Source organism: Chlorocebus sabaeus, chromosome 1 (genome assembly GCF_047675955.1).
Source record: "Chlorocebus sabaeus isolate Y175 chromosome 1, mChlSab1.0.hap1, whole genome shotgun sequence".
NCBI lineage: Eukaryota > Metazoa > Chordata > Mammalia > Primates > Cercopithecidae > Chlorocebus > Chlorocebus sabaeus.
In genome coordinates this window covers 82,317,547-82,344,998 of record NC_132904.1, presented here as the reverse complement: position 1 = coordinate 82,344,998, position 27,452 = coordinate 82,317,547, and the positions used below count along the sequence as shown (strand labels likewise).

At 40.4% G+C, this 27,452-nt stretch overlaps 1 protein-coding gene across 5 annotated transcripts; it reads left to right on the top strand.

Annotated features, from left to right (window-relative positions):
* Positions 1-935: 935 nt before the first annotated feature.
* On the top strand, positions 936-27,452 carry CREBZF (CREB/ATF bZIP transcription factor). 5 transcript variants are annotated; one of them, XR_012094299.1, is made up of 5 exons: positions 20,318-21,632; positions 21,846-21,923; positions 22,990-23,058; positions 23,693-23,808; positions 24,847-27,452. XR_012094299.1 is itself a non-coding variant. In XM_073020043.1 (1 exon), exon 1 carries the CDS (start codon positions 20,572-20,574, stop codon positions 21,634-21,636), a length of 1,065 nt encoding a protein of 354 aa, XP_072876144.1. In that variant the 5' UTR covers positions 20,377-20,571; the 3' UTR covers positions 21,637-21,739. The 5 variants fall into 5 exon arrangements, 1 of the variants encoding a protein (XP_072876144.1); XR_012094296.1 differs by lacking the exon at positions 23,693-23,808; XR_012094300.1 differs by lacking the exons at positions 20,318-21,632; positions 23,693-23,808; positions 24,847-27,452 and adding an exon at positions 936-1,040 and having other exon boundaries at positions 22,990-23,098.

Sequence of the window (27,452 nt, the reverse complement as noted above, 5' to 3'; positions counted from 1 at the left end):
ATTAAATACAAACTTTTCTCGTCAAAATAGAAACCACACTGCCAGCTTCAAAGGACTATTTACTTCTTCCTACAGGTTACCAAGAATCAGAATATAGGAGCTAAGTTAATCATGGATATCCTTTATTGAGCCCATACTATTTATCATTGTGCTGAAGCAATTTGGATGAATTACTTTATTTAATCCTTAGGATTATTCAAGAAGGAAAGTGTGCTCATTTCTATTTTAAGGAAGAGGAGACTGGTTTCGGGAATTTTGCTTAAGGCCAGTTGGTCACTGGAGGAGCTGGGATTTTGATGAGTACAGCACATTGAAAGATAATTTTTGGCGACTGAGTGCCAGGTGCTGGGGTAGGCACTAAGAAGAAGCATAAAGAAGCATGTTTATTGCCCTGGAAGAGCCCTCATACAGTCTAAGGGCAATAATAATAATAATAACAACATATACTGTGATCACAGGGGAAAGACATAGGTAGTATCTAGCCCTGCCTGGTGGTAAGGGTTGGGTTGGCTGGGAGGACTCCTAGGGATGATTAATTTCCTCAGGTGGAGAAAAGGGAGAAAGGGTTGAGATAGCCTCGTGTAGAAAGCATAGAGGTATTTTTAAATGCCCAGAATACTTGTGGGAATCATAGCAGCTGGGAAGAGGAGAGGAGACGCATGTGTACAGATAAAACTGTAAACAGTAGGTTGGAGCCATAATATAGGGGACCTTGAAAGCCAGGCTGGCCCGTTATATGAGAGAGAGGGAGGGGCGCGAGAGGAGGGGCAAACGTACAAACGGAAGCCACGGACCCAGCCCGCGTTTTCCCATCCAGATCCGCGCTGCTCTGCGAGGGGCCTGGTGCGCATGCGTGCCGACCCTCACGCCGCTCTACCGCTCCTCCTACCTCCCGTAACCTGCAAGTGCCTGCTCGGCTCATCCACCCGAAACTGCGGCCTCGTGGTCGTGCTTGGGGCCTAAGTTTTGCGCCCAGCCTGCTGGGAGAAGTCCCATGGGCAGAGGCCGAACGGTTCTGGAGCAGGCTGAGGGCCGTTTGGGTATGAATCCCGGAATTCCGGGTACTGGAGTGTGGTCTAGAAGGGGAGTGGGCTCCAGGGACTCCACGTTACGTGGGGGAAGAGCGCGTCTGGAAGATCGCGTCGGGGGAGTAGCGCAGGGGGTAGGGGCGCGTGTCCCCCAAAACTCGGGCGCAGGGGAAAGAGCCCAGTTGCCCTGGTCTGAGGACCGTAGTGTTCCAAGCTGTGCCAAGGAACACATACGTTTGATTCTTATTTGCCGTTTTGTAGATCCTAAGTCGTCAGATACGGGCCATTTAATAAGATTCACCCTAATACCCTTTTGAAAAATTTTGAAAGTGGGAAATGAGAGTAGAAAGTTAAAGATAGATGCCTCTGAAGAACAACCGCAGAAGAGCCCACAACATAGGCCAAGAGGAATGTGCACCTATCATGTGTCAGGTGCTTTTCATTCCGCCCTCATAACAACTCTTCAAGGGAGGTTCAGTTATCACAATTTTACAGGTGAAAAAAAGGGATACTCAGGGTGACTTGTCCAAAGCCAGTAAGGTTTGGAGAGGCAAGAGTGAGTTTTGAACCTAAGGCCCTGGGTATGCCGCCTACACAGGTCCCCACACCTGGTTTAATGCTCACTGTTGCTGTCGCGAAATTCTTATTAATTTTTTAACAAGCGGCCCCATATTTTAATTTTTGTTCTGGGTACTATCAAGGAAGTAGCTGGGCCTGTTTTCTGGCTCTAAAACCCATGCTCCAGAAGGAGCAAACTCCTTCTTACGAGCCTTAAAAAGGCATTGTCTTCCTCTGTGCTCCGTGGTACTTGATATTCCACTCTGTCAGTCCTCATATTTAATCTGTGACCCAGAGCCACATCAGGGGATAAGCAACCAGTTTATCTATTATGATATGTTGCTCTATTAAGTGATGCTTATCACTGGAACAAAGTGACAAAATGTAAATCGGCCTCCTCCAAACTACTGCCTTTGAAATTTAAGCAGACCTATATCCCTGCTGAATTTTTCTGCAACATCTACAAGCAGTAGCTCTCAAATGAAAGCAGAACAGAGATCCTAAAAGCAAATAATGTATGACTAGTGCCGTGTAGCTGATAGGTGTGACTTTTTGTTGCCTAAACTGTGAGCTCTTCAGTGTGCTGTAAGGAACTTGTCTGGTTCCAAAAAATTATGAAAGAGAGCTTGAAAAGAGGAGAGCTACAGGAGAAGTGAACTGACTGTTATTTTCAGAATACTAACTCTGCTTCAGTTAGAGAAAATGAATTCAAGTTAGTTTGTTTCTAGTAAACAAAATATTAATAGAAAATCTTTGTCAACCTGACTCCATATATTAAACAATTATTTAAAGAAAGTTGTTTGAAGGAGTACCTGCCCAGGTGCCTGCTGTTCTACTCAGCCCTCCTTTCCCCAGATACCGATGAGGTAGCTGTGGCTGAGTCAGGTCAGGGATATTCTGCTTTCTACTATGACGAGACCAACAGAGCTGGGCAGACTTGAGATACCACCTCTTTGCCCACAAAGAAAAGAGGACGATGACTCTTAACTGCTCCGCTAAAAGCCTACCCTACCCCTCCAGACAGCTTGTCTGCCAGTGTCATTGGCCAAAATTGGGTCATATGCAAATACCTCAGCCAAGCATCTTCATAGGGCATGTTGCCAGCATGATTGATTTAGACCAATCAGGATCCACCCTGAGATGGGAATGAGGCCAGTCTGTGCCACATAGTGGAAGGGACTACCTGGCAAAGGCAGGGCTCTGCCAGCAGGAATGAAGGAGGATGGATGTTGGATGGTCCATCAATAGTGCCTTCTGTGCTACATCTGTTTAGACTGCCAGAGCCTTATCAGGGAGCCTTTTTAAATCCTTAATCACAAGTCTTGGCCTCTTAAAAAAGTTACTGGAATTTGGGGAAGTGGCTGAGAATAAGCTTTTCTAATTATTGTGTAAATTGGATGTTACTTTCTAAACACTAAAAACATTAACTTAGGGGACACCTAGAGCTCTACAGATGAGTCTCCCTACTTGATGCTGTTCTCTCTAAAACCTCCTGTTTATTCCACTTGGGAAAAATGAATCGAAGAAAAAAACTTGTTCTTGCACAGATCTGTCTGGTCATTCATTACACATTCAACTGACTACGGTGCCCTCACAACACCCTTAATCCCCAGTCCCACAGAGGGACTCCTACCTTAGCTACTTGCCAGACAGTTCCCACTTAATGCTGTAATCCACTCTTATTTGTACTAGTCTAAAATAATCTTCGCTTTCATGTTTAAGGTTATTCATTACATCATTGTTAAAGCAAAAGATTGGAAATAGCTTACATACCATCAATAGGGAACAGGTTATATGAACTATGGATCCTTCACACTGTGGAACACAGTGCAACTGTAGAACAAAAGGAAAAGGAAGATGTTAGTGTATTGATATAGAACTATCTCCAGGATATATGCAGAAAAAAACACAAGCTATAGAGCAATATCCATATAATACTATATTTTGTGTAAGGGGGAGAGGAGGAGGGGTATTAGCATGCAAACATTTCCAGCTGCATAAATAAATATTGGAAAAAAAGTTGTTATTAGTGGTGTGGAAGCATAAAGGGAATGAGGTGGTCAGGGATAGGAATGGGAAAGAAACTTCTTAATGTATACCATTTTATATCATTTGACTTTTGAACTATGTGAATATATTACCTATTCAAAAGATAGTAAAATTGAAAACAAAAATAAAAGAATCTTCCACACATCTGTTTAATTTCCCAATAAGCTATATTTCTGTTTAGGCGATTTAAAAGCCTGCACATTTTCCCCCCTCCAAGAACTGGGGAGGCACGGCATATTTTAGATAAAGCCAAATATGGCCTGACAGATCTGGGTCAGAACGTTCAGCTGGAAGCTGCTGCTTTCACAAATGTTCAACAACATATGCCTAATGACAATATCTTTTTCTTCCCTAAAGAATGCCTCTCAATGATTAGTATTTCTCTCCTAAAGATTTGGATGTGTTAGCTTCTTTCATGGATTTTCACATGTCTGTATAAATCTTAGATTTTAGAGAGAGTGTTTTCTTATATATTCAAGCTTTTAGGCTTTTGGTATTCATTTTTGTTTTTATGCTGACATACCAACAAAAGGTAGAGGAGGTAGATCAGCTATTCTGATCTTTCATTTCTGATCTTTCTGATCCTAATTACTAACTCATTCACTGAATATATTGCATTAATTTAACAAATATTTATTGAGAGTCTATTAGCCAAGACACTATGCTAAGTGGTGGGATACAATGTGAGCAAGATAGAGACCTTATCTTCACTGACTTTGCATCTTTCTGGATGAGAAAAATGCTGAACAATAGGAGGACATGGAAGTGCATAGCAGGGTCCTCCAACCTAATGTAGGAGTGATTAGAGGAAGCTTTTCCTGGAGATGGATTTAAGGTATCTGTAGAATGTGTAAAAACTGTCCAAGAGAAGAGGAAAACATGAGAGTACAGTAGCTTGGAAAGCTTCACAGTACCTCCTGTTCCTGATCAAGAAAACTGCCTTTCCCAACAACTGTACCATTCAGGGCTACAGAATAAGCAGCTCCAAATAGATTCAAGAGATTCTCTGGCCAGATTAATCCCATTATGCTCACATCCACATTTACATTAGTCCTTTCCAGAAGTCTGAGCCTTCATAATCTTACTCAATCCTTCCCCTCCCCCGCCACCATTCCCATGCAAACTCTTTGACTGAGCCCTTTGGAAACTCAGATCTATGATCAGCAAACCAGCTGAAGTATTAGTGTAGTAAGCAAAAGGGTGCATTGGCATAAGACTGCCTAGATTCAAATCCTGACTGTTACTGGGTGACCTTAAATTAGGTCTTAGTGGGTGAAGTGGTAACCAGAAAGCTAAAATCTTCAGTAAGGAAGAGATATGAGGATAACATGGCATGAATTTCAAATTGGTATAACCATACAAAGAAAAGAATTATCCAAAAGGCTTTAGAAAACAGTATTTTCAATGAATATCCTTAATGGAGTATATTCCAAGGACAAATTGAACTGTAAAGAAATCTTAGTAAATTTCATTCATTAGCTTGTTAGTTGTAATATTGGCAATTATATGAACATTTTTTTTTTTTTTTTTTTTTTTTTTTTGGAGACGGAGTCTCGCTCTGTCGCCCAGGTTGGAGTGCAGTGGCGCGATCTCGGCTCACTGCAAGCTCCGTCCCCCGGGTTCACGCCATTCTCCTGCCTCAGCCTCCCGAGTAGCTGGGACTACAGGCGCCGCCACCTCGCCCGGCTAGTTTTTGTCTCGATCTCCTGACCTCGTGATCCGCCCGTCTCGGCCTCCCAAAGTGCTGGGATATATGAACATTTTTATATGTATTGAAGCGAAAGCAAAAAATGATTATGTTATTGTTGCTAGGGAGAAAATTTTCAAGACTTAAGTGCAGGTATTTAAAAAGTTAAGTAAAAAATTATTTAATGTTTAATTTGAATTTAAAATACCAGTCTAAATCCCTGACAGTTTTTCTGTTAAAAAAAAAAAAAAAAATACATATTCCCTAGCTCTGTCGACTGAAATGCCTAGAAGCAATAAAAATCCAATGCAATGAGCATCCCTAGGGCCTGTCTCTGGCCTCCCAAAACTGTTTTCCACTAAATTGAAGAAAGGCTCCCTGGAGGAGACGCTGATTTCAGAACTGGTGTAGGAAAAGTACAAGATAAACCTGAAAAATCTAGGTGTGTCAGAAAGCAAATTAACTATCAGAAACTAATGAAGTTCTGTCAAATAGACAAGAGAGCTAAATTGGAGGGGCTCTCAGTGGCCAAAGATGATTGATTTGAGCACCAAAATATATAACCACAATTGAGTGAAACACTGAATATCATGATACACCCCCCAAAAAGATTAATTACAATTAAAGAGAATTAATTGAACATTTATTCTACTTTGCCTGTTCTCTGTATTTCAGGAAAACAAACTGACTTCTAAGTAATGAAAGTTGCTTTTCACAGAATAATACCAGATAAAAGTAAAAAGACATTTTAAAAATAATTGTGTAACCTTGACAGAAATAACTTAGGAACTGATCATCATTAGATGAAACCATTAGGTGAAAGGTTAATGGGGAATTTTGCAGTGGGGGAATTAGACTGTCACCACTTGAAAACATTGATCAATCTTAGCATCAGTACAGTAAAACAGGACAGCTAAGTATTGTGTGCCTCCTGGTGTAATGCAGTATGCAGAGCAGCACCTCCTAGGAAGTATTCTTGCCAAAAATGTTGAACCTTAAGATAATTAAGCCCTAAGAACTAACTTCCCATTTACAGAAAATATGTGGGCTATTGGGATAAGTAAAATAACATCACAAGAAAGCAAACAGACAAATCTAGAATATGAGACATTCAATAGGACAATTGACCTGGTTTCACACAAAAGGCATTTGGGAAAGGGAGTAGGGGATTGCTGTCCTAGATTAAAAGAAATTTAAGAGACATAACAACCAACTGGAATGTGTAGAATTGTTTGGATCCTGATTGAGTTATCTGTAGATAGACATTTTTGAGACTACTGAATGTGGACTAAATGATATCAAGAAATCCATAATAATTTTATTAGTTGTAATCATGGTGTTGTGGTTATAGAAAAAAATGACTTAGGCTGGTGGCTCACACCTGTAATCCCAGCACTTTGAGAGGTCAAGGCGGGTGGATCACCTGAGGTCAGGAGTTTGAGACCAGCCTGGCCAACATGGTGAAACTCCTCCTCTACTGAAAATACAAAAAAATTAGCCAGTTGTGGTGGCTGGCGCCTGTAATCCCAGCTACTCGGGAGGCTGAGGCAGGAGAATCGCTTGAACCTGGGAGGCGGAGGTTGCAGTGAGCTGAGATTGCATTACTGCATTCCAGCCTGGTGACAGAGCGACACTGTCTCAAAAAAAAAAAAAAAAAAAAAAGAAAAAAAAAAAAAAGATTTTACAGTCAAACACGGTGGCTCACGCCTGTAATTCCAGCACTTTGGGAGGCCGAGGCAAGAGGATTGCCTGAACCCAGGAGTGTGAGAGCAACCTGGGCAACATGACGAAATCCGTCTCTACAAAAAAAAAAAAAAATAGAAAAAATAGCCCGGTGTGGTGACTTGCAAATGTAGTCCCAGCTACTCAGGAGGCTGAGGTAGGAGGACCACCTGAGCCCAGGGTGGTCGAGGCTTCAGTTAGCCATGTTTGAGCCACTGCAGTCCAGCCTGGGTGACAAAGTGACACCCTGTCTCCAAAAAAAAAAAAAAAAAAAAGAAAAAATGACATTATAGTTAAGGATGTACACTGCCATATATAGGGATGAAACGACATGATGTCTAGGATTTATTTACTTTAAAATATTTCAGTAATAAAAAAGGAGATAAAGCAAGTGTGGAAAAATCTTGATAATGTTAAATCTGGATAATGGGTCTATAAGGATTCTGTGTACTATTCTCTTCAGTTTTGTGTCAGAGTACAAATTTTCAGTATTTAAGAAATTTAAATTTTAAAAGTTTTGGGGGTTTCTAAAGGAGAGAGCAGAAGGAATGATTTGGAATTGGCAATGAGAAGTAAGAGCACAACAGCCAAGTTCTGACTCCGAGGTGCCCGTTGTGGTGAGAGAGGAAACAACTTCCACTTGAGAAGTAGAGTTCTTGCTATCAGAATATAAAAAGCTTTGCTCCTAGCCTTCCAAATCTTTCATGCTCAAACTTCTATGCCTGCTCCCTTTCCCTCACTGAAATGGCAATTCTCAACTTGAGTGGCAGCAACTGTGAGGTTTGATTAGTTAGGACATATACTAGTAATTTCTCACTATTTCAGTTGGTTACAAATGATGGTCATTTTAAAATAAAACAAAATGTATTCCACATTAGTCCACAATAGTATAATTCTCATTCAGTTGCATTCAGAAATGCTTTCTTGAGAAGGAGTTAGAGAAGTGGAAATATAATATAGCTAGCACACTGGGAATTGCACATTTCATGCAAATATGCATGTAGTGCTTGTAAACACAATCCAGCAGTGCCGTAGACATCATCAATCACCTGATTCTTCAATTTTCATCCGGTCATAATGTCCTGTCACACTACCCCTTACACATTATACTTCATGGGTAAACAGGCAAACTATAGTAAAATGAGCACCCTCATCTTTGTGCTACTGGCATACCTTGTTTTATTGCATTTCACTTTCTTCTGCTTCACATATATGGCATTTTTTACAAATTGAAGGTTTGTGGCAACCATAAGTTGAGCATGTCTATCAGCACCATTTTTCCAACAGCATGTGTTCACTTTGTATCTCTGTGGTTTGTAACTCTCACATTATTTCAGGCTTTTTCATTATTAATGTCTCTGTCATGGGGATCTGTGATCATTGATCTTTGATATTACTATTGTAATTGTTTTGGGGTGCTATGAACAGTACCCATATAAGATGGCAAACTTAATTGATGAATGTTGTGTGTGTTCTGACTGCCACTCACTGGCCATTCCCCAGTCTCTCTCCCTCTCCTTGGGTCTCCTTATTCCTGAGACACAACAATATTGTAATTAGGCCAATTGATAATCCTACAATGGCCTCTAAGTGTTCAAGTGAAAGAGTTATACATCTCTCACTTTAAGCCAAAAGCTAGAAATGATTAAACTTAGTGAGGAAGGTGTGTTGAAAGCAGAGACAGGCTGAAAGCTTGGCCTTTTGCACCAGTTAGCCAAGTCATGAATGCAGAGGAAACATTTTTGAAGGAAAAAAATTTGAAGGAAATTAAAAAGGGCCACTTCAGTAAACACATGAATGATAGGAAAATAAAACATCCTTATTGCTGACATGGAGAAAGTTTTAGTGATCTGGATAGAAGATCAAACCAGCCATGACATTCCTTTAAGCCAAAGCCAAACCCAGAGCAAGGCCCTAACTGTTTTCAATTCTATGAAGGCTGAAAGAGGTGAGGAAGCTGCAGAAGAAAAGCTGGAAGCTAGCAGAAGCTAGCAGAAGCTAGCAGAGGTTGGTTCATGAGGTTTGGATATTCTGAAGGAGAGAGGAGAAGAAATGATTTGGAATTAGCAATGAGAAGTAAAAGCACCACAGCCAAGTTAGAGAGAAAAACCCATCTCTATAACATAGAAGTGCAAGGTGAAGCAGCAGGTTTTCCAGAAGATCCAGCTGAGATAATTGATGAAAGTGGCTACACTAAACAACAGACTTTCACTGTGGACAAAAAGGCCTTTTATTGGAAGAAGATGCCCTCTAAGGCTTTAGTAGTTAGAGAAGTCAATGCCTGGCATCAAAGCTTTAAAGGACAGGCTGACCCTCTTATTAGGGGCTAATGGGCTAGTGCAGCTGGTGACATTAAGTTGAAGCCAGTGCTCATATTTACCCTTCCAAAAATCCTAGGGCCTTCAAGAATTATGCCAAATCTGCTTTGCCTGTACTCTGTAAGTGGAATGACAGCCTGAATGAGAGCACATCTATCTACAGCATGGTTTACTGAATATTTTAAGCCCACTGTTGAGAACCACTGCTCAGAAAAAAGGATTCTTTTCCAAATGTTACTGCTCATTGACAATGCAGTTAGTTACTCAAGAGCTATAATTAAGATTTACAAGGAGATTTAAGTTTTTATGCCTGCTAAGACAACATCCACTCTGCAGTCCATGAATCAAGGAGTTCTTCAGCTTTGAAATCTTATTGTTTTGGAAATACATTAAGGCAAAGCTGCCATACATAGTGATTCCTCTCATCAATCTAAGCAAAATAAATTGAAAACCTTCTGGAAAGGATTCACCATTCTAGATGCCATTAAGAACATTTGTTTGGAAGTTTGGAAGAGGATTCCATCCTTTATGGATGACTTAGAAGGATTCAAGACTTTAGTGGAGGAAATAACTGCAGATGTGATAGAAGTAAGAAGGGAGCTAGGATTAAAGTTGGAGCTAGATGTGACTGAATTACTGCAATCTCATGATAACACTTGACTGGATGAGGAGTTTCTTCTTATGGATGAGCCAAGAAAAATGGATGGTTTCTTGTAATGGAATCTATTCTTGGTGAAGATGCTGTGAACATTGTTTGAATGACAACAAAGGATTTAGAATATTACATAAACTTAGTTGATAAAGCAGCAGCAGGGTTGGAGAGAATTGACTCCAATTTTGAAAGAAGTTCTCCCATAGGCAAAATGGTATCAAACAACATCATGTGCTATAGAGAAATCTTTCATGAAAGGAAGTGTCCATTGATGCTGCAAACTTTATTGTCATATTTTAAGAAATGCCACAGTTACCCCAACCTTCAGCAACCACTACCTTAATGAGTCAGTAGTCATCAACGTTGAGGCAAGACCCTCCACCAGCAAAAGGATTATGACTCACTGAAGGCTCAGATGATTGTTAGCATTTTTAGCAATAAAATATTTTTAACTTAAGGTATGCACATTTCAAAGACATAATGCTGTTGCACACTCAGTAGACTACAGTATAGTGTAAACATTTATATGCACTAGGATACCAGAACATTCACATGACTCACTTTATTATGATATTCACTTTATTGTGGTGGTCTGGAATCAAATCTGCAGTATCTCCGAGGTATGCCTTTACATTTGTCATTCTACTATATCTACTCAGGAAAACACTAACCCATTCCCTGCTATCACTGCTTCAGTTGTCTGCTATAGAAAATCCAGTAAATGTATATTGGTGCTGGAGTACCATAAAGTCATGATCTTTGGGGAGATCTGATAGACTTGGACTCATCTATTCTAATCCCCCTTTCAATGTGCTTTTCTGTGTTGCAGAAATGTAAAAGCTGAAACAAAAGAAGCACAGAAACAAACTATATTTGCCAGACTCCTCTGCAGCCATATTTGGAAGGTGCAAATGAGGCAAGGATCCTTGGTTTCCTCCTTTTGCCACTATAGCTTCCAAGTATATTCTTGTGGAGACATCGGGTTTTTCTGCAACAGCATGTCGACGTCCATTCACTAACTTTATAGGATGTGGTAGCCAGCCCCTTAAGACAGGCTTTCTAATGATTCTTGTCTCCTAGTATTCATGTCCTTGTCTCATCCTCTCCCAGCACGAATAAGGTCTGACTCATGTGACCAAAAGAATCTTACATAAGTGATGGTATATCATCTCTGAGGCTAGGCCATAAAAGACATTGGTGCTTCTTCCTTGGTCTCATGGACCATTTGCTCCAGGTGAAGACAGCCACCGTGAAGTGTAGACACTCACACAGCTCTGTGGATGGGCCCACATGGAGGAGGAACTGAAACCTCCCTCCATGACCAACGAGTTAGCCATATGAACGAGCCACTTGGAAGCGAATTCTTTAGCACCATTCAAGCTTTCCAGAGGACTGCAGTCCAAGCCAAAATCTGACTAAACCCCATGAGGATTTCAGAGCTAGAACTATCTATCTAGCTAAGCCACTTAAAAATTTCTGACCAACAGAAAATGTGAGCAACAATAAATGTTTATTGTTTTAAACCACAGTAATAAACAAGTGCTTATTCTTGGATGTTTGTCCTTTTTTAAGTTTTGGGTAACTTGTTAGGTAGCAATAGATAGTCAGTAGTTGGGGTTGAGTTGCACGTGGTGGCTCACACCTGTAATCCTAACATTTGGGAGGCCAAGGCGGGTGGATTACCTGAGGTCAGGAGTTCAAGACCAGCCTGACCAATATGGTGAAACCCCGTTTCAATTAAAAATACAAAAATTAGCTGGGCATGGTGGCGGGCATTTGTAATCCCAGCTACTTGGGAGACTGAGGCAGAATTGCTTGAACCCGGGAGGTGGAGGTTGCAGTGAGCCGAGATGAAGCCATTGCACTCAAGCCTGGGTGACAGAGTGAGACTCCGTCTCAAAAAAAAAGAAAGAAAGAAAGAAAGAAAGGAATAGTTGGGGTTGATAATTTGGGGAGCAGCAGTTTTCCTTATCCCTAAATCACAGCTGAAGCAGAGTTTTTTGAAGTCAACATTCCAGCTGTCTATTTTACCACTTTTCCAACTGGGGCAGAGATAGTAGCTACCAAGTGGGCCTATTTGGCAATATTGTGCTGAGAGGCATTCTTGATAATCCAGTCTAATGCCCACTCCTCCCTCCAGTCTTTCCAATGACTTTTAAAGCACTACATTCTCTGAATTAAATTTCATTCCTCCTAAAATAGCTAAGTTGGTTTCTGTTTCCTGTAGTTGAGCACTGAATGATACAACAGGCTCAGCTAGATTCTTGGCGTATTTGGTTAGCCTCTCTTCATCTCCTTTAACAGTTTTACTGAATGGCTGCCATGACAAAGCAGTACCCAAAATCAGGTGGTTTAAAATAACAGAAATTTATTGTCTCATGGTTCTGGGGGCTAGAAGTCCAAAACCAAGGTGCTGGCAAGGCCTTGCTTTCTCCAGTGGCTTTGGGGGAGAATTTTTCCTTGCCTCTTCCAGTTTCTGATGTTTGCTGGCAATTCTTGGCATTCCTTGGCTTGTAGACACATCATTCCAGTCACATGGTTGTTACAGTTTGGCTGTGTTTCCACCCAGGTGTCATTTTAAAGTGTAGCTTCATAATCCCCACATGTTGTGAAAGGGACTTGGTGGGAGGTGATTGAATCATGGGGGAGGGTTTTTCCCTTGCTGTTCTCATGATAGTGCATAAGTCTCACGAGATCTGATGGTTTTTTAAAGGGCAGTTTCCCTGCATATGCCCTTTTGGCTGCACTATGTAAGATATGCTTTTGCTCCTCCTTGGCCTTCCTGTGAGGCCTCCCTAGCCATGTGGAGCTGTGAGTCCATTAAATCTCTTTTTCTTTATAAATTACCTAGTCTCAGGCAGTTCTTTATAGCAGTGTGAGAATGGACTAATACAGTAAATTGGTCCTGGGTAGTGGAGCGCTGCTGTAAAGATACTTTAAAATGTGGAAGCAACTTTGGAACTGGGTAACAGGCAGAGATTGGAATAGTTTGGAGGGCTCAGAAGAAGACAGAAACATGTGGGAAAGTTTAGAACTTCCTAGAGACTTGTTGAATGGCTTTGATCGAAATGCTGATGTGATAACACTAAGAAGTCCAAACTGAGGTGGTCTCAGATGGAGATGACGAATTTGTTGGGGACTGGAGCAAAGGTGACTCTTCTTATGCTTTGGCAAAGAGACTGGTGGCATTTTGCCCCTGCCCTAGAGGTTTGTGGAACTTTGAACTTGAGAGAGATGATTTAGGGTATCTGGCAGAAGAAATTTCTAAGTAGCAATGAATTCAAAAGGAAGCAGAACATAAAAGTTTGGAAAATTTGCAGCCCGATGATGCAGTAGGAAAGAAAAAACCCATTTTCTTGGGAGAAATTCAAGCTGGCTGCAGAAATTTGCATAAGTAACCAGGAGCAACAGGTTAATCACCAAGACAATGGAGAGAATGTCTCCAGGGCATGTTAGAGATCTTCGAAGCAGCCCCTCCCATGACAGGCCCAGAGGCCTAGGAATAGAAAATGGTTTCATATGCTGGGCCTAGGGCCCCATGCTGTGTGCAGCCTAGGTTCTTGGTGCCCTGCATCCCAGCTGCTCCAGCTGTGGCTAAAAGAGGCCAAGGTACAGGCTCAGGCTATGGCTTCAGAGGGTGCAAGCCCTAAGCCTTGGCGGCTTCCATGTGATATTGAGCCTCTGGGTGCATAGAAGTCAAGAATTGAGGTTTGGCAACCTCCCCCTAGATTTTAGAGGATGTATGGAAACACTTGGCTGTCCAGGCATAAGTTTGCTGCAGGAGCAGGGCTTCCATGGAGAACCTCTGCTAGGGCAGTGCGGAAGGGAAGTGTGGGGTCAGAGTTCCCACACAGAGTCTGCACTGGGGCACTGCCTAGTGGAGCTGTGAGAAGAGGGCCACCGTCCTCCAGACCCCAGAATGGTAGCTCTATCAACAGCTTGCACTGTGCACTGGAAAAGCTGCAGTCAGTGCTGATGCATGAAAGCTGCCAGGAGGGGGCCTGGACCCTGCAAAGCCACAGGGATGAAGCTGCTCAAGGCCATGGTAACACACCTCTTCCATCAGTGTGACCTGGGTGTGAGACATGGAGTCAAAGGAGATCATTATGGAGATTTAAGATTTGACTGCCCTGCTGGATTATGGACTTGCATGCGCCCTTTGTTTTGGCCAAGTTCTGTCATTTGGAATGGGTGTATTTACCCAATGCCTGTACCTGCATTGTATCTAGGAAGTAACTAACTTGCTTTTGATTTTTCAGGCTTGTAGGCAGAAAGGACTTGCCTTGCCTCGCCTCTGATGAGACTTTGGATTGTGGACTTTTGAGTTAATGGTGAATGGGAGATTGTTGGGATGGCATGATTGGTTTTGAAATGTGAGGACATGAGATTTGGGAGGGGCCAGGAGCAGAATTATGTTGTTTGGCTGAGTCCCCACCCAAATGTCATCTTGAAATGTAGCTCTCATAATCCCCACATGTTGTGGAAGGGACCCAGTGGGAAGTAATTGAATCATGGGGGCAGGTTTTTTCTATGCTGTTCTCACTGTAGTGAATAAGTCTCACAAGATCTGATGGTTTTGTAAAGGGCAGTTCCCCTACATATGCTCTCTTGCCTACCGCCGTGTAACACATGTCTTTACTTCTCCTTTGCCTTCCACCGTGATTGTGAGGCCTCCTTAGCCATGTGGAACTGTGAGTCCATTAAACCTCTTTTTCTTTATAAATTACCCAGTTTTGGGCAGTTCTTTGCAGCAGTGTGAGAATGGATTAATACACATGCTTATCCTCTACCTATGTGTCTTTCCATTGTCTTCCCTTTGTGTTTGTCTCTATGTACAAATGTTTTATTTTTATAAGGGCAAAAATCATGCTGAATTAGAACCTACCCTAATAAGCTAATTTTAGCTTTATTATCTCTGTAAAAATCCTATTGCCAAATAAGGTCACGTTCTAAGGTACTAGGGATTAGGACTTCGACATGTCATTTTTGAGGGACACAATCTAATCTATATCAATTCCTATCCTCCTCTTCACTCTTAGCTGACAACCTCTTCTTCTAATCTATCTAGATGTTGATGCTATATTGTATTCTGGTGCTCCAGCGGAAAAATTTATGTATGCATGTCTCAGGGGATGAGTTGACATTCTTTTCCTATGTTTGGAAAATCTATGGTTAAAGAACTTGAGAGGCCTGGTGCGGTGGCTCACGCCTGTAATCCAGCACTTTGGGAGGCTGAGGCAGGTGGATCACGAGGTCAGGAGGTCGAGACCATCCTGGCTAACACGGGGAAACCCCGTCTCTACTAAATATACAAAAAATTAGCTGGGTGTGGTGGCGGGCACTTCTAGTCCCAGCCACTCAGTAGGCAGAGGCAGGAGAATGGCGTGAACCCGGGAGGCAGAGTTTGCAGTTAGCAGAGATCGCACCACTGTACTCCAGCCTGGGTGATAGAGCGAGACTCCATCTCAAAAAACAAACAAACAAACAAACAAAAAACCTTGGGATCTTATTGTGGGGGGATTAAAATGTTAAGAGGAAATAAAGAATGCGAAACAAAGTATCAATGGCCCTACATGTCTTAAATTAATTTTCATTTTGTATGACATGCTTGCTAGAAACTTTCAGGATTTTTCTTCTTTCAAGTTCCAATGAAATGCTTGTGTATTTACAAACATGTAATTAGGCCGGGCATGGTGGCTCACACCTGTAATCCCAGCACTTTGGGAGGCTGAGATGGGCAGATCATGAGGTCAGGAGTTCAAGACCAGCCTGGCCAACATGGTGAAACCCTGTCTCTACTAAAAAGTACAAAAATTAGCCAGGCATGGTGGCAAGCACCTGTAATCCCAGCCACTTGGAAGGCTGAGGCAGAAGAATCACTTGAACCCAGGGGGCAGAGGTTGCAGTGAGCTGAGATCATGCCACTGCACTCTAGCCTGGGCAACAGAGTGAGACTCTGTCTCAAAACAAACAAAAAACATTTAATTAATTCAGTTATAAATAGTGTGTATACGAACACATGTCCTATGATGTCTCTTCTTACCCACTCTGCTCCAACCTTTTTGTCTTTATTTCTTAACACACTATTGAGGTTTCAGCTGAAATTTTATTTCCTCAGAGAATTGTCCATTGGCTATCCAATCTAAAATAATTATAGATTTATTTTCAATTGGGTGACCCTTTAAAAAAATCTCTGTATAGCATGTTTATAAAACTTTCCTATTTATTTGCTGTCTTTTCTCATTACAAAGTCGGCTCCATGAGAACTTTATTGACCTTGCCCATCATTATACCCACAATGCTTATAACAGGATCTAGCTCAAAGTAGACCGTGTGTGTGTGTGTGTGTGTGTGTGTGTGTGTGTGTGTGTGTAGAATGACTGAATACATTATTTTCTTGCTTTGGTCTTGCAATTCTAGACAGATGCAGAATAATGTAGGTACGTGAGATGGGTCAAGTTTTGCAAAACCTTTATTTAGCTATGAGAAGCTGAACAGATGTTTTTCAAACTGCCTCCCCAATATACAAAACCCAATACACAGAGTTATAAAGTTTAGGCTTCTCTCACAATTATCTTAAGCTAGTGAACCTTACACAGTTTTTACATGGCTTTATACCTCCTTCCCTCCAAAGACTTGGAGTATAGTTGAATCCTGACACATGCTGCAAGTCATTTAATAAAACAGCCATTCATGTTGTTAAAATCTCCATGTAAAATATAAATAGGAGCATGTTTCTTAATCTAATAAAAATACTAATCTCAAGTCAATAGCTAGATAGTAAAGGCATTCCTGTTAAAGTCAGGAATAAGACAAGGAAGTTTGCTATAAACACTATTATTAGACATGAATCTGAAAGTGCTATTATATTATCAGTCAAGATAATAATAAATATTGCAAAGAAGGAAGCAAAATAGTTATATATAAGGTTATGTAATTATTAAAAATTGATAAGCTGAAAATTAAAACAAGAAAGTTTGGTGCACTAGTCAGTTAAAAATTTAACAAAAAAGATAAATAGCTCTCCTACGTAGTAACAATAACCATTTAGAAATAGAACGGAAGAAATAATCTATTTTATGCAAAGTTTGCATAAAAACTAGGTAAAGTTTGCATAAAAACTAGATAAAAGAAATGAATACATTTAATGCAATTTCCATAAAAATTCGAGCTTTTTTGAACTTGGAAAGTCTTCTAAAGTTATGTGGAGAAATAAATACTTAAGTATAGCTAGAAAATTCTGAGAAAATAAAAGTGACAAAGAGGGACTTGCCATATGAGATATGAAAATGTAATATAAACTCCAATAAAAAGTGGAGTGATTTTGCTTCTGGAATTGCAGAACTGATCAATAAAACAGATAAAGACCAGAAATAGATCCAAGTGTATGTAAGAATTTAATATATGGCACACATGTTGGGAAGTCAGTGGGACAAGTATGGATTATTCAATGAATTGATAAGTGGATTTTTTCTTTTTTTCCTTCTAAGACATAGTCTTACTCTGTCGCCCAGGCTGGATGGAGTGCAGTGACACGATCTTGGCTTACTGCAACCTCCGCCTCCAAGGTTCAAGTGCTTCTCGGGCCTCAGCCTCCCAAGTAACTGGGATTACATGCATGTGCCACCACACCTGGCTAAATTTTTTTCTGATTTTTTGTATTTTTAATAGAGATCAGGTTTCACCATGTTGGCCAGGCTGGTCTCGAACTCCTGGCCTTAAGTGTTCCACCTGCCTCGGCCTCCCAAAGTGCTGGGATTACAGGTGTGAGCTGCTGAGCCTGGTCTTTGATAAATTGACTATTTAAAAATTACAGCCTAAGAAAGAACTTTACAACACCCCTAGTAAATCGTAAATTTAAAAAAAAAAAAGTTGGAAAATATAAGAGGCAAAGGGATGTTTTCCTTATAATGTAAAGAGTTCACATAAATCAAGAAGAAAAAAGACAAACATCTTCCCTGAAGAACATTTTCCCCTACTTCAAAGATAAATAAATGGGTTAGGGAAGTGAAAATCCTATTCACATTAGAAGTCAGTTGGTCATGTGACAAACATTCAACCTTCCAATAATCAAGGAAAAGCAAATTTGGGAGGTTGCGGTGGCTCACGCCCACAATCCCAGCACTTTGGGGGGCTGAGGCAGGTGGATCACCTGAGGCAGGCAGATCACCTGAGGCCAGGAGTTCAAGACCAGCCTTGCCAACATGGTGAAACCCCATCTCTACTAAAAGTACAAAAAATTAGCCAGGCAAGGTGGTGGGTGGGGGTTGGTGGGGGGAGGGGGGTTGGTGTCTATGTTGCCAAGGCTGGTCTCGAACTCCTGGGCTCAGGCAATCCTTCTGCCTTGGCCTCCCAAAGTGCTGGGATTACAGGCGTCAGCCACCACACCTGGCCAAATCATGTGTATTTAAAACAAAATTTTGTAGTTTAAAAAATATAATAAATCAATAATATTGAATTTTGCCTAAGGGTAAAATGCAGTTGAATGGGATTACCAGCCATACAAAACACCTGTACTCAAGGGAGGCCACTGTTTACATATATCACCTTGAACTGTGTGCTGTTGTTCTTTAGCAAAATCTTTCCTAATGGAATGTTAAGCAGGACAAGGAGTCCTTTTATTTATTCTTCTAGATACCACAGGTCATACTTTTTTCACACCTTGAAATAATTGTTTTCATTCAGTTGAGCTTTAGTGTTATGCTTTCAGTCAAAACTGTAGACTTTGTTCACTCACTCAATAAATATTTGTTGAAGCCTGTGCAGTGTACCAAGCACGTTTCTCAATATTTAGGACCTGTCAGTGTTCAACTTTCCTGGAACTTGCTTTCTGTCTCTCTTAAGAAATACTGTATAGAAGCAGCTATCCTAGAGGATATCTGCTACATTATTCAGTATCCTATAGAGAAGTTTCTTTAAGATTTAAGAACTAGAAAAGTGGTTAAAGAATTCATATATACTTTACTTATGAACAAAGGAAAATTCATTTCTCTTTTTTTGTTTGGGCTGTCAGGAAACAATTTTAGCCCAACTCAAACAACTGAGTAAGATATTGCATCCATCCAATTCCAATATTAACCGTTTCCCCTTTCAGAACTCCTTCTCTTCCAAGTTCATCTTTTTTTTGACCTTGCTTTTTAAAAATTCAAAATGTTTTGTTTTACTATATTCTAATGTACTTGTAAACTGCTTCAAATCTCAGATCTCTTGTGGGATATGAACCTAAATATCTGTATTTGTAAACTGCTTCAAATCTCAAATCCCTTGTGGGATGTGAACCTAAATAACAAACAGAAAAGGTCTCTAAAATAAAAGATGTGCATTGAAAATAGAGCATAATGGGAAAACGCATGCCATAGTAAACTATGTGTGTATGCAGGAAGACGAAGGAAGACAAAGGGTTTTAAAGGGAAAAAAATGAGGATGGTTACACATTGTTTTGAAATAATTATCTTGACTACAAAGGTCAATAACAAGGGTGACGTCAGTTGAAGGTTGGACAGGCAGCTTCTGGGCAGACATCCTTGCAGAGGTTTTGTATAAGGTCGTGATGGTTTTTGTGCAACGTTGTGGTTTTGCAGTCTTTGTTTTCAGGCATACAAGTATGAGTACCCTCTCTTCATAGCCTTTCCTGGCTCTATTTGTCAGAGTTTTTGTTCGTTACCCACATGCAGTAAGTCAGTACTGATTGGATCTTGGCTCAAGCGAAAATACCTACTTGTAAAAAATGGCATGAACAACCGAAGACAATTTTTGTAAGGAACGTTGTATTCTACATTCCTTTTGCTTTTTTTTTTTTTAATTGACAAATAACAACTGTCACATTCATGGGGTACATAGTGATGTTTCCATATTAGCATATCCATTATCCAACTGAGGACATCTAGTATGGCCCAGGTATTAAATAGTATTAGTAAACGATTGTTAATTTTCTGAAGACTTGGTAATAGTATTATGATTATGAAAAAAAGTCCTTAGTTTTAGAGATGCACACTGAAGTACGCAGGGGTGTGGTGTGTTATCTGCAACTTTAGGATGATTCAGCAAAAAAAAATTTACAAGCATTTATGTAAAGAAAAAGCAAATATGGCAAAATATTGTGTTGAACTGTTGAGTCTGGGTATTGGGCGGTATTATTGAATTAGGGTGGATAAATCTAGACTCTGTTGTTATTTTTGCTGCAGTTATTATGACGTCACTAGAAAGCTGGAATTATTCCCACTCCAAAGCACCCTGAAACCTCGCGATATTACGGCCTGGTGGCGCGCGAAACGCGGTGGGCGGGGCTGGAGCGAAAACCACTGACTTCCGGCCAGGCCGTTGTCTGGGTGGCGCGGTCGAGTCATCGCTGGGCCTCACCGCTTCGTTCTCCCAACCCTCCCCGCGCCCTGGCGCGGGGGGTCGACTAGCCAACTGAGGCGGGAGGCTACTCGGACCTTTCCCTGCGTTTCGTTTCGGCCAGTGCCGGGGGCTACCCGCCCTGGGGCCTGGGATCCTTGGGGCCCGTGAGGCCCACTCTTAGCGGCCAGGGCCTACCGCGGCCCGCCGCCGGCCCTCATGAGGCATAGCCTGACCAAGCTGCTGGCAGCCTCGGGCAGCAACTCCCCAACCCGCAGTGAGAGCCCAGCCCCGGCTGCAACCTGCTCGCTGCCCTCGGACCTCACCCGGGCGGCAGCGGGGGAGGAGGAAACAGCGGCGGCCGGATCTCCCGGCCGCAAGCAGCAGCTCGGCGACGAAGGGGAGTTGGAAGCCGGGAGGGGGAGCCGCGGCAGGGTGGCCGTGCGCGCGCCCTCGCCCGAGGAGATGGAGGAGGAAGCGATCGCCAGCCTCCCCGGAGAAGAGACGGAGGATATGGACTTTCTGTCTGGGCTGGAACTGGCGGATCTCCTGGACCCCCGGCAACCGGACTGGCACCTGGACCCCGGGCTTAGCTCGCCGGGGCCTCTCTCCTCGTCTGGCGGAGGCTCGGATAGCGGCGGCCTGTGGAGAGGGGAGGATGACGATGAGGCCGCGGCTGCTGAAATGCAGCGCTTCTCTGACCTGCTGCAAAGGCTGTTAAACGGTATCGGAGGCTGCAGCAGCAGCAGTGACAGTGGCAGCGCCGAAAAGAGGCGGAAAAAGTCTCCAGGAGGAGGCGGCGGTGGCGGCAGCGGTAACGACAACAACCAGGCGGCGACAAAGAGTCCCCGGAAGGCGGCGGCGGCCGCTGCCCGCCTTAATCGGCTGAAGAAGAAGGAGTACGTGATGGGGCTGGAGAGTCGAGTCCGGGGTCTGGCAGCCGAGAACCAGGAACTGCGGGCCGAGAATCGGGAGCTGGGCAAACGCGTACAGGCACTGCAGGAGGAGAGTCGCTACCTACGGGCAGTCTTAGCCAACGAGACTGGACTGGCTCGCTTGCTGAGCCGGCTGAGCGGCGTGGGACTGCGGCTGACCACCTCGCTCTTCAGAGACTCGCCCGCCGGTGACCACGACTACGCTCTGCCGGTGGGAAAGCAGAAGCAGGACCTGCTAGAAGAGGACGACTCGGCGGGAGGAGTCTGTCTCCATGTGGACAAGGATAAGGTGTCGGTGGAGTTCTGCTCGGCGTGCGCCCGGAAGGCGTCGTCTTCTCTTAAAATGTAGGGTCAAGTAATCTGCTCTTTATCCGCGTTTACCCCTTTCAACTCCCTTACACCATGTCAAACTTACCTTAGTGGGACATCTTCACCGGACACATTTCAGAGGAGAGAAAAAAAGTAATATTGAATCTTAAAGTGTTTAGCTAAAAGCATGAATGTGACACAGTAACCAACTCCTAATGATAACATGTGACTATTAAATCTCTCTGACAGTTTCTTTTTTAGGTGATTTCCTTCCTGCCAGGCTCCGTTGTAGGGGTTACAGAACAGTCGTTCCCGCCTCACAACCTGGTAAGGATCCATCTCTTCCCGTAACGCTCATGCTCTGCTGCTTAGTCTACTTTAATGGGCAACATCTCAGTCTGTGTGTGTGTGATTTTTTTTTTTTTCCTGTTTTGGAAGGTGGGAGGGAAATCTAATTTGGGCCCTGTCCACCCTGGAAACAGACTTGTGCTGGTCAAGAATGTATTTAAGATGCCTCTTCTGGTTGAAATAGCTATTAATGTGTCCCCTTATTCAGACTTGCGTGTACCTAGCTCTTCTGTCCCCAGTGTGGACATGGCCTTGGATGACATCGGTTCCAACTGTACACTGAAACCTGCTTATAGAGATACAGTTTGGAGACAGTGAAACAGGTGAAGTTGAATGGAAGTTCCGAGTTGTACAAGGTGCAAACTGGAATTCCGATTTTAGGGCAACTTTTCAGAGGTTGACAATAAGTATTTGGGGCATGCACAAATGTGATAGTTATTTTGCTGGAGGTGACAGGTATCTCTGAAATATCAATGCCTTTTAGTTTTCAGTAGGAGATATAGAAACAGTCTATACGGAGTAACAGATTTTAGTATCTCACTATTAGAGAAGTTGGAAATTAACATGGATATCAGACTCCTGTGTTTTAGTTACTTGGAGAATAAGAATGGTTAATATTTCTTTGAGGACCAGCAGTGATTACCCTATCACTGAGTATGAATAAATTGTTGAACATCTTTATTTTTGTTGTATTAAAATTTTAGGTTAAATTTATATATGTATGATTAGATATTGAAGGTTGTGAAATGTGAATGAAAACGTGTAAAGTGAGGCTTCACAAAGAATCTTATTCTCTGTATTTCAAAAGTATTTGTCCTATTTTAGAATAATTTTTTAAATTGAGTGCTTCTGGCCACTTAAATAACACAATTGGCACTATTTTCCCAAAGGTGGGATTGATTCTTCCCTTGAATCTATTAACCAGTTGTATAAATTGAGTTATGATGTCCTTCAGTGTAAGAGGCATTAAGAAATTCTTTGTGAAACATCACTGCTTGATAAAGTATATACGTATTTAGCATCCTTGTTTTTCTTTGTGCTAAAGTGGATACAGCTGTTGGGGCAGAAGAGACGGGACCAGCTGCTGGCCACATTTCCTGCTTTATTTTAAAAGGTAGTATAAGAAATGAGGAAAAAGAGGTAATATCAGGGCTTCTGCTGTTTTTTATTTTTAAAATGTTCATAATTAAAAAGTATTTTCCAGCAGTCCAAAGATGTAAGTTATCTTACACATAAAATGTTTTATTTTGTTGTTATTTGGTTATGAAAATGGAATCCTTGTTCTTGCACAACTGTAAATGTTTTGTTGCTAGATAATACGATTTGAGACCTGAATTGGTCTTTGGTTTCCAGTGCATCACAGCATATTTTGTAAAATCATCTACTACTGCACTTGAGCATGATGGGTAGTAGCCAAACTCACAACTTGGAGTGATGAACCTGCTTATACCTAAGGGCAGGAGCAAGCCCCTCACAATGCAGCTGCATGGGTTTTTAGTGCCTACTGAATTTTATATATATATACACATATATATAAACCAAAAGTAGTTGGAAAGATTATTTGAAATGACTAATTTGTGCTATCTTTATGAAATATGTTAAATGTAGCTTTTTTGAAACAGAAGCCTTGAATTGAAATTTAACTAATACTTGAACATTTTTGTATATATTTCTTTGTATATAATTTTGTGCAGTACCAATGACAAAAATATGGTGTCATAATAAAACCAGGTTTGTTGATCTTTTAGTTATGGGCTCAAAGAATTTATTCATCTCTAACATGACATTGGAAAATAATGGATGAAAATAGGAAAAATGATTGTTGTTAATGCTGACTGTGGGTCTTAAAAGGTTCTGGAAAGCAGTAAGTTCATTTTTCTAAAAACTATAACATTCTCTTGGAATATTTTCTTCCTTACGTCAATACTTTTCCTGCATTATTTGAAGTTGTGGGCTGGGGAGAAAACAGCAGTCAAAGCTTTCTGAATTGAGATGCTTTGAAATTCCAAGTGTAGATTTTTAGAATGTCATTTTATAAATGGCAGTTTTTGGAATTACTTGATAAAGAACTTTTGAAAATGGAAAGATTAGTATGGCCTATTTTTAAAGCTGCTTTGTTAGGTTCCTTATGTTTTATTAACTGTCTTTCCTCAGTTTCCATTTCATTTTTTTTTCTAGTTTTGGTGACTTAGTGATTTTGTCATTTTTTACATCAACTTCATGGTCTTGTTTTTACATGGTAATTGCATGTATTTAGGATCTATCTAATAGGGGCTTTAAATAAATTTGGTCATATTTATGTGTAAGCACATTTTACTGTAAATGTTTGGGTTTCTGAATTTAAACAGATCTGTTTATTTCAGTATGTAGTAAACACTATCTTAAAGTGTCCGACTCACTACTTGTTAATTAAAAAAGTTATGATTAATGTGAAACTGTTGTCTTACTATTTTTAGAAAATTGTGTTCTGGATGATTAGCACATGGATAAAGGAGATTTCTGGCATATAAAATGGATTGTTTTTGAAATTTCTAGGTTTGGCTCTATTTACTATAATGGTTGAAAACAATTTAGTATTTGGGTGACCCTTTTGTTTTTCTCCTAAATGTGCCTCTATGGTAAAATACAGAACTAGACTAAAGACGTAGCTTTTTAATATTTGTCTTCGATGGTGGCAGGAGTTCATACATTAATTGAACTAACACATCATATTTTGACCTACTATTTCTATCATATTGACTTACTGTTTCTGCACTTCCTTGACCAGACTTATCTTAAAAAGTCCACTTTCGTTAAAATGTAGTCACACCTGATATAATCCAACAAAAAGTGTTCAAAATATTTTAAATATTTGTGCATTTTATAATCACTAAATTAATCTCTCTCTCTTCTCTTTAAACAGCTTAGCAGTGTCTGCAAAAACGAATCTTTTCCTACAACCTGTTAACTGACTGGACTGATGGTAACAAAGTAATTGTGAGAGCCATGTCGGTCAAAAATTTGGCATCTGCTGAAAAAAATGAATGCCATTTTCAAGTTCCCAAATTACTTCTATACTGATTTCACTTTCCAGAAATGGAGATATGAAAAGATTCTCTGGAATCCTTGAAAGACTTAATAGAGATACATGAGACTAAGTTAATCTTGGAACAAAATTACACTTTTTTTGTCTTTCATGGGAGTGATACTCAGTTATTGCATATCTTTACAAAATTGTAACCGTTGGAGAATTACAGTATTTCATCAAGAAATTAGAGTTTTTAAATAATCGAGCATATTCTATGGAATTAACATTTAGTGGACTAGAATTACATAAGCAGGCCATCAGTGATCACAAGGCATATGAGTTTGTATTTATTTCCTGGAACATGAGAGGTAATTTGGAGTACAGACAGACACCCTGCTGAGTAGAATATAAAAGTTAATGTAAAGTTCTTAACAATAAAGAGTAGTCCTTTTAAATAGATGCATTGATTTGTATATCTCTGAAAAAGTTGATTATGATTAAATGTGTGGGTAGTTAAAATTTAGGGTAACAACCAGGATGTATGGATTCTGAGGTTTTGGCTTCTTGAGCTTTCTCTTGAGTACTTGATACTGTTTTTTGAATATTTTGAGGTTTCTAATTAATGGTATGCTAGTTTCTACTGTTTCATATAAAAATTTATCTAGTGTTGTATAAGGGCTTTAGTATTCTGGATGATGGGAGTGGCTTTTTGTGGCATATCGTTGTTTTACTTAATTGAAATATTTTTTCAGTTTATTACAAGTGTGAAAAAAACACTCAAAACTCTGGATTGTTTTATTTCATTTTTGTTGGATTATGTTAATACATTCCTTCACCTGGTTTAGATTGAGTCATTTTATCTTACTCATTTGGGAAATGAGCAGCTGATAGAAGAGGGTTTGGGTAGGAGATTGGCTCTTAACTTCATAATAAATATACAGTTGGTTATTGTATTATTCAGAACTTACTAAATCCAGTCAGTTTCTTATAATTTTAAGTGTATTCAGTGCCTGTGAAGCCAGGCAGCCAAGAGTATTCCCACTGGCATAAAACTTAGTGCTGATGCTCTTACAGTACAGCTAGTTATAATTCCAGAACCAAAGGCACCAACATGATTTGGTGACCTTAACTACTACTTTGATAGAACAGACTGGGTAATTTACTAATAATGAGTCATTATCTTTTTAATATGTGATTACCTAGTTCAGCATTCTGAATGTGTAGTTTAAGGTCTCTCTGATTTAGTAAAATTTTAAAGCTAAATAATCTGATGACTCTTGAAAGTTTAATTGGTAGTATGACATTTATAAGTGTTTTTTCCCCCAGACTCACAGCCAATACCAAGTTTTGAGACTCTAGTAAATGTTAATATTTTTGCTGCTTTTCTGAGCTGTTTTTTTAATTTACTTACCATCTAATCTAGGGACCAAAATGGGAATTCTTCCATTAGAAATTTGTAGTGTTATGTTTGGCCAGCACAGTATTTTTCAGATTTGAATTTCAGTACCTTTATGTGTAGCCTCAGTACTCTCAACACCAGTCACTCTTTATTGTCTTAAAATACTCCATACTTTTTGTTGACCCAAAATTGTTGAATATTTTGCTCAGTTTTCACAATGAACTAATTGAAAAGTGTAGTTACTGTGTTGTAAACATTTGTGTAGTTCTGTTAATATACTGATTTGAATTTTATTTATCTCAACTTCCTTTAGCGTCTGCATCCAGATTTTGTCTTTGCTGTATACCCACTGAGATCAATTTCCTAGACCCCTCTGGCTCTTAGTGTACTATGGTTTGGGCTTTATAAAATATATTAATGTCTTAATTTAAATAGAATGTGAGCCCTCTTTTTTTTCTTTAAAGCCAAATAACTACACAAAGTAAATTATAAAATATTTAAATAGTTTGTCTACTGTGTCTAGACTGAAATATTAAAAATTGACTTAGGGTAGTTTACTTCAGATGTTAGCTACAAATGACTAAATGTCCTTAAATAATGCAGATATCTGCTCTCTGAACAAAAATTTTGGCAAAGTAAATTTGTAGCAACAGACTTAACATGCTTTATTGTTTATGTTGCCCATTTCTGCTAATGGAAAAGATAATTTAAAAATATGTGGCAGAGGACAGATTAGAAATACTTTTTGGTTACAGAAACCATTGTAAACTCATCCCCATTTATACATGGTATTATGTTAGGGAGTAATTGGACTAGGAATGTTTAAAGATAAGTAAGGAAACAACGTGTGCTCAGTTGTCAAAGAACTTAGTTATATCATTGGACTTTGAATTATCTAAGTTGATTACACAATCCTATATTCTTAAGGAGTCTAACTGGGTACTTGGGTTAACATCAGAAATTACTTTTAATTCATTGTTTTTTCACTGTGATGAGTACAACTCTGCTTTTAGTAAAAGTGACAGAATGTAGGTAAAATGGATGATTTGGGGTCAGAGCTTTTCATCTTAAAATAAACAGCTGTATTGTTTTGCCCTTTAAA

What these genes read in the sequence shown, in the direction of transcription:
- CREBZF (XM_073020043.1), top strand. Translation starts at nt 20,572, where the DNA reads ATGAGGCATAGCCTGACCAAGCTGCTGGCAGCCTCGGGCAGCAACTCC.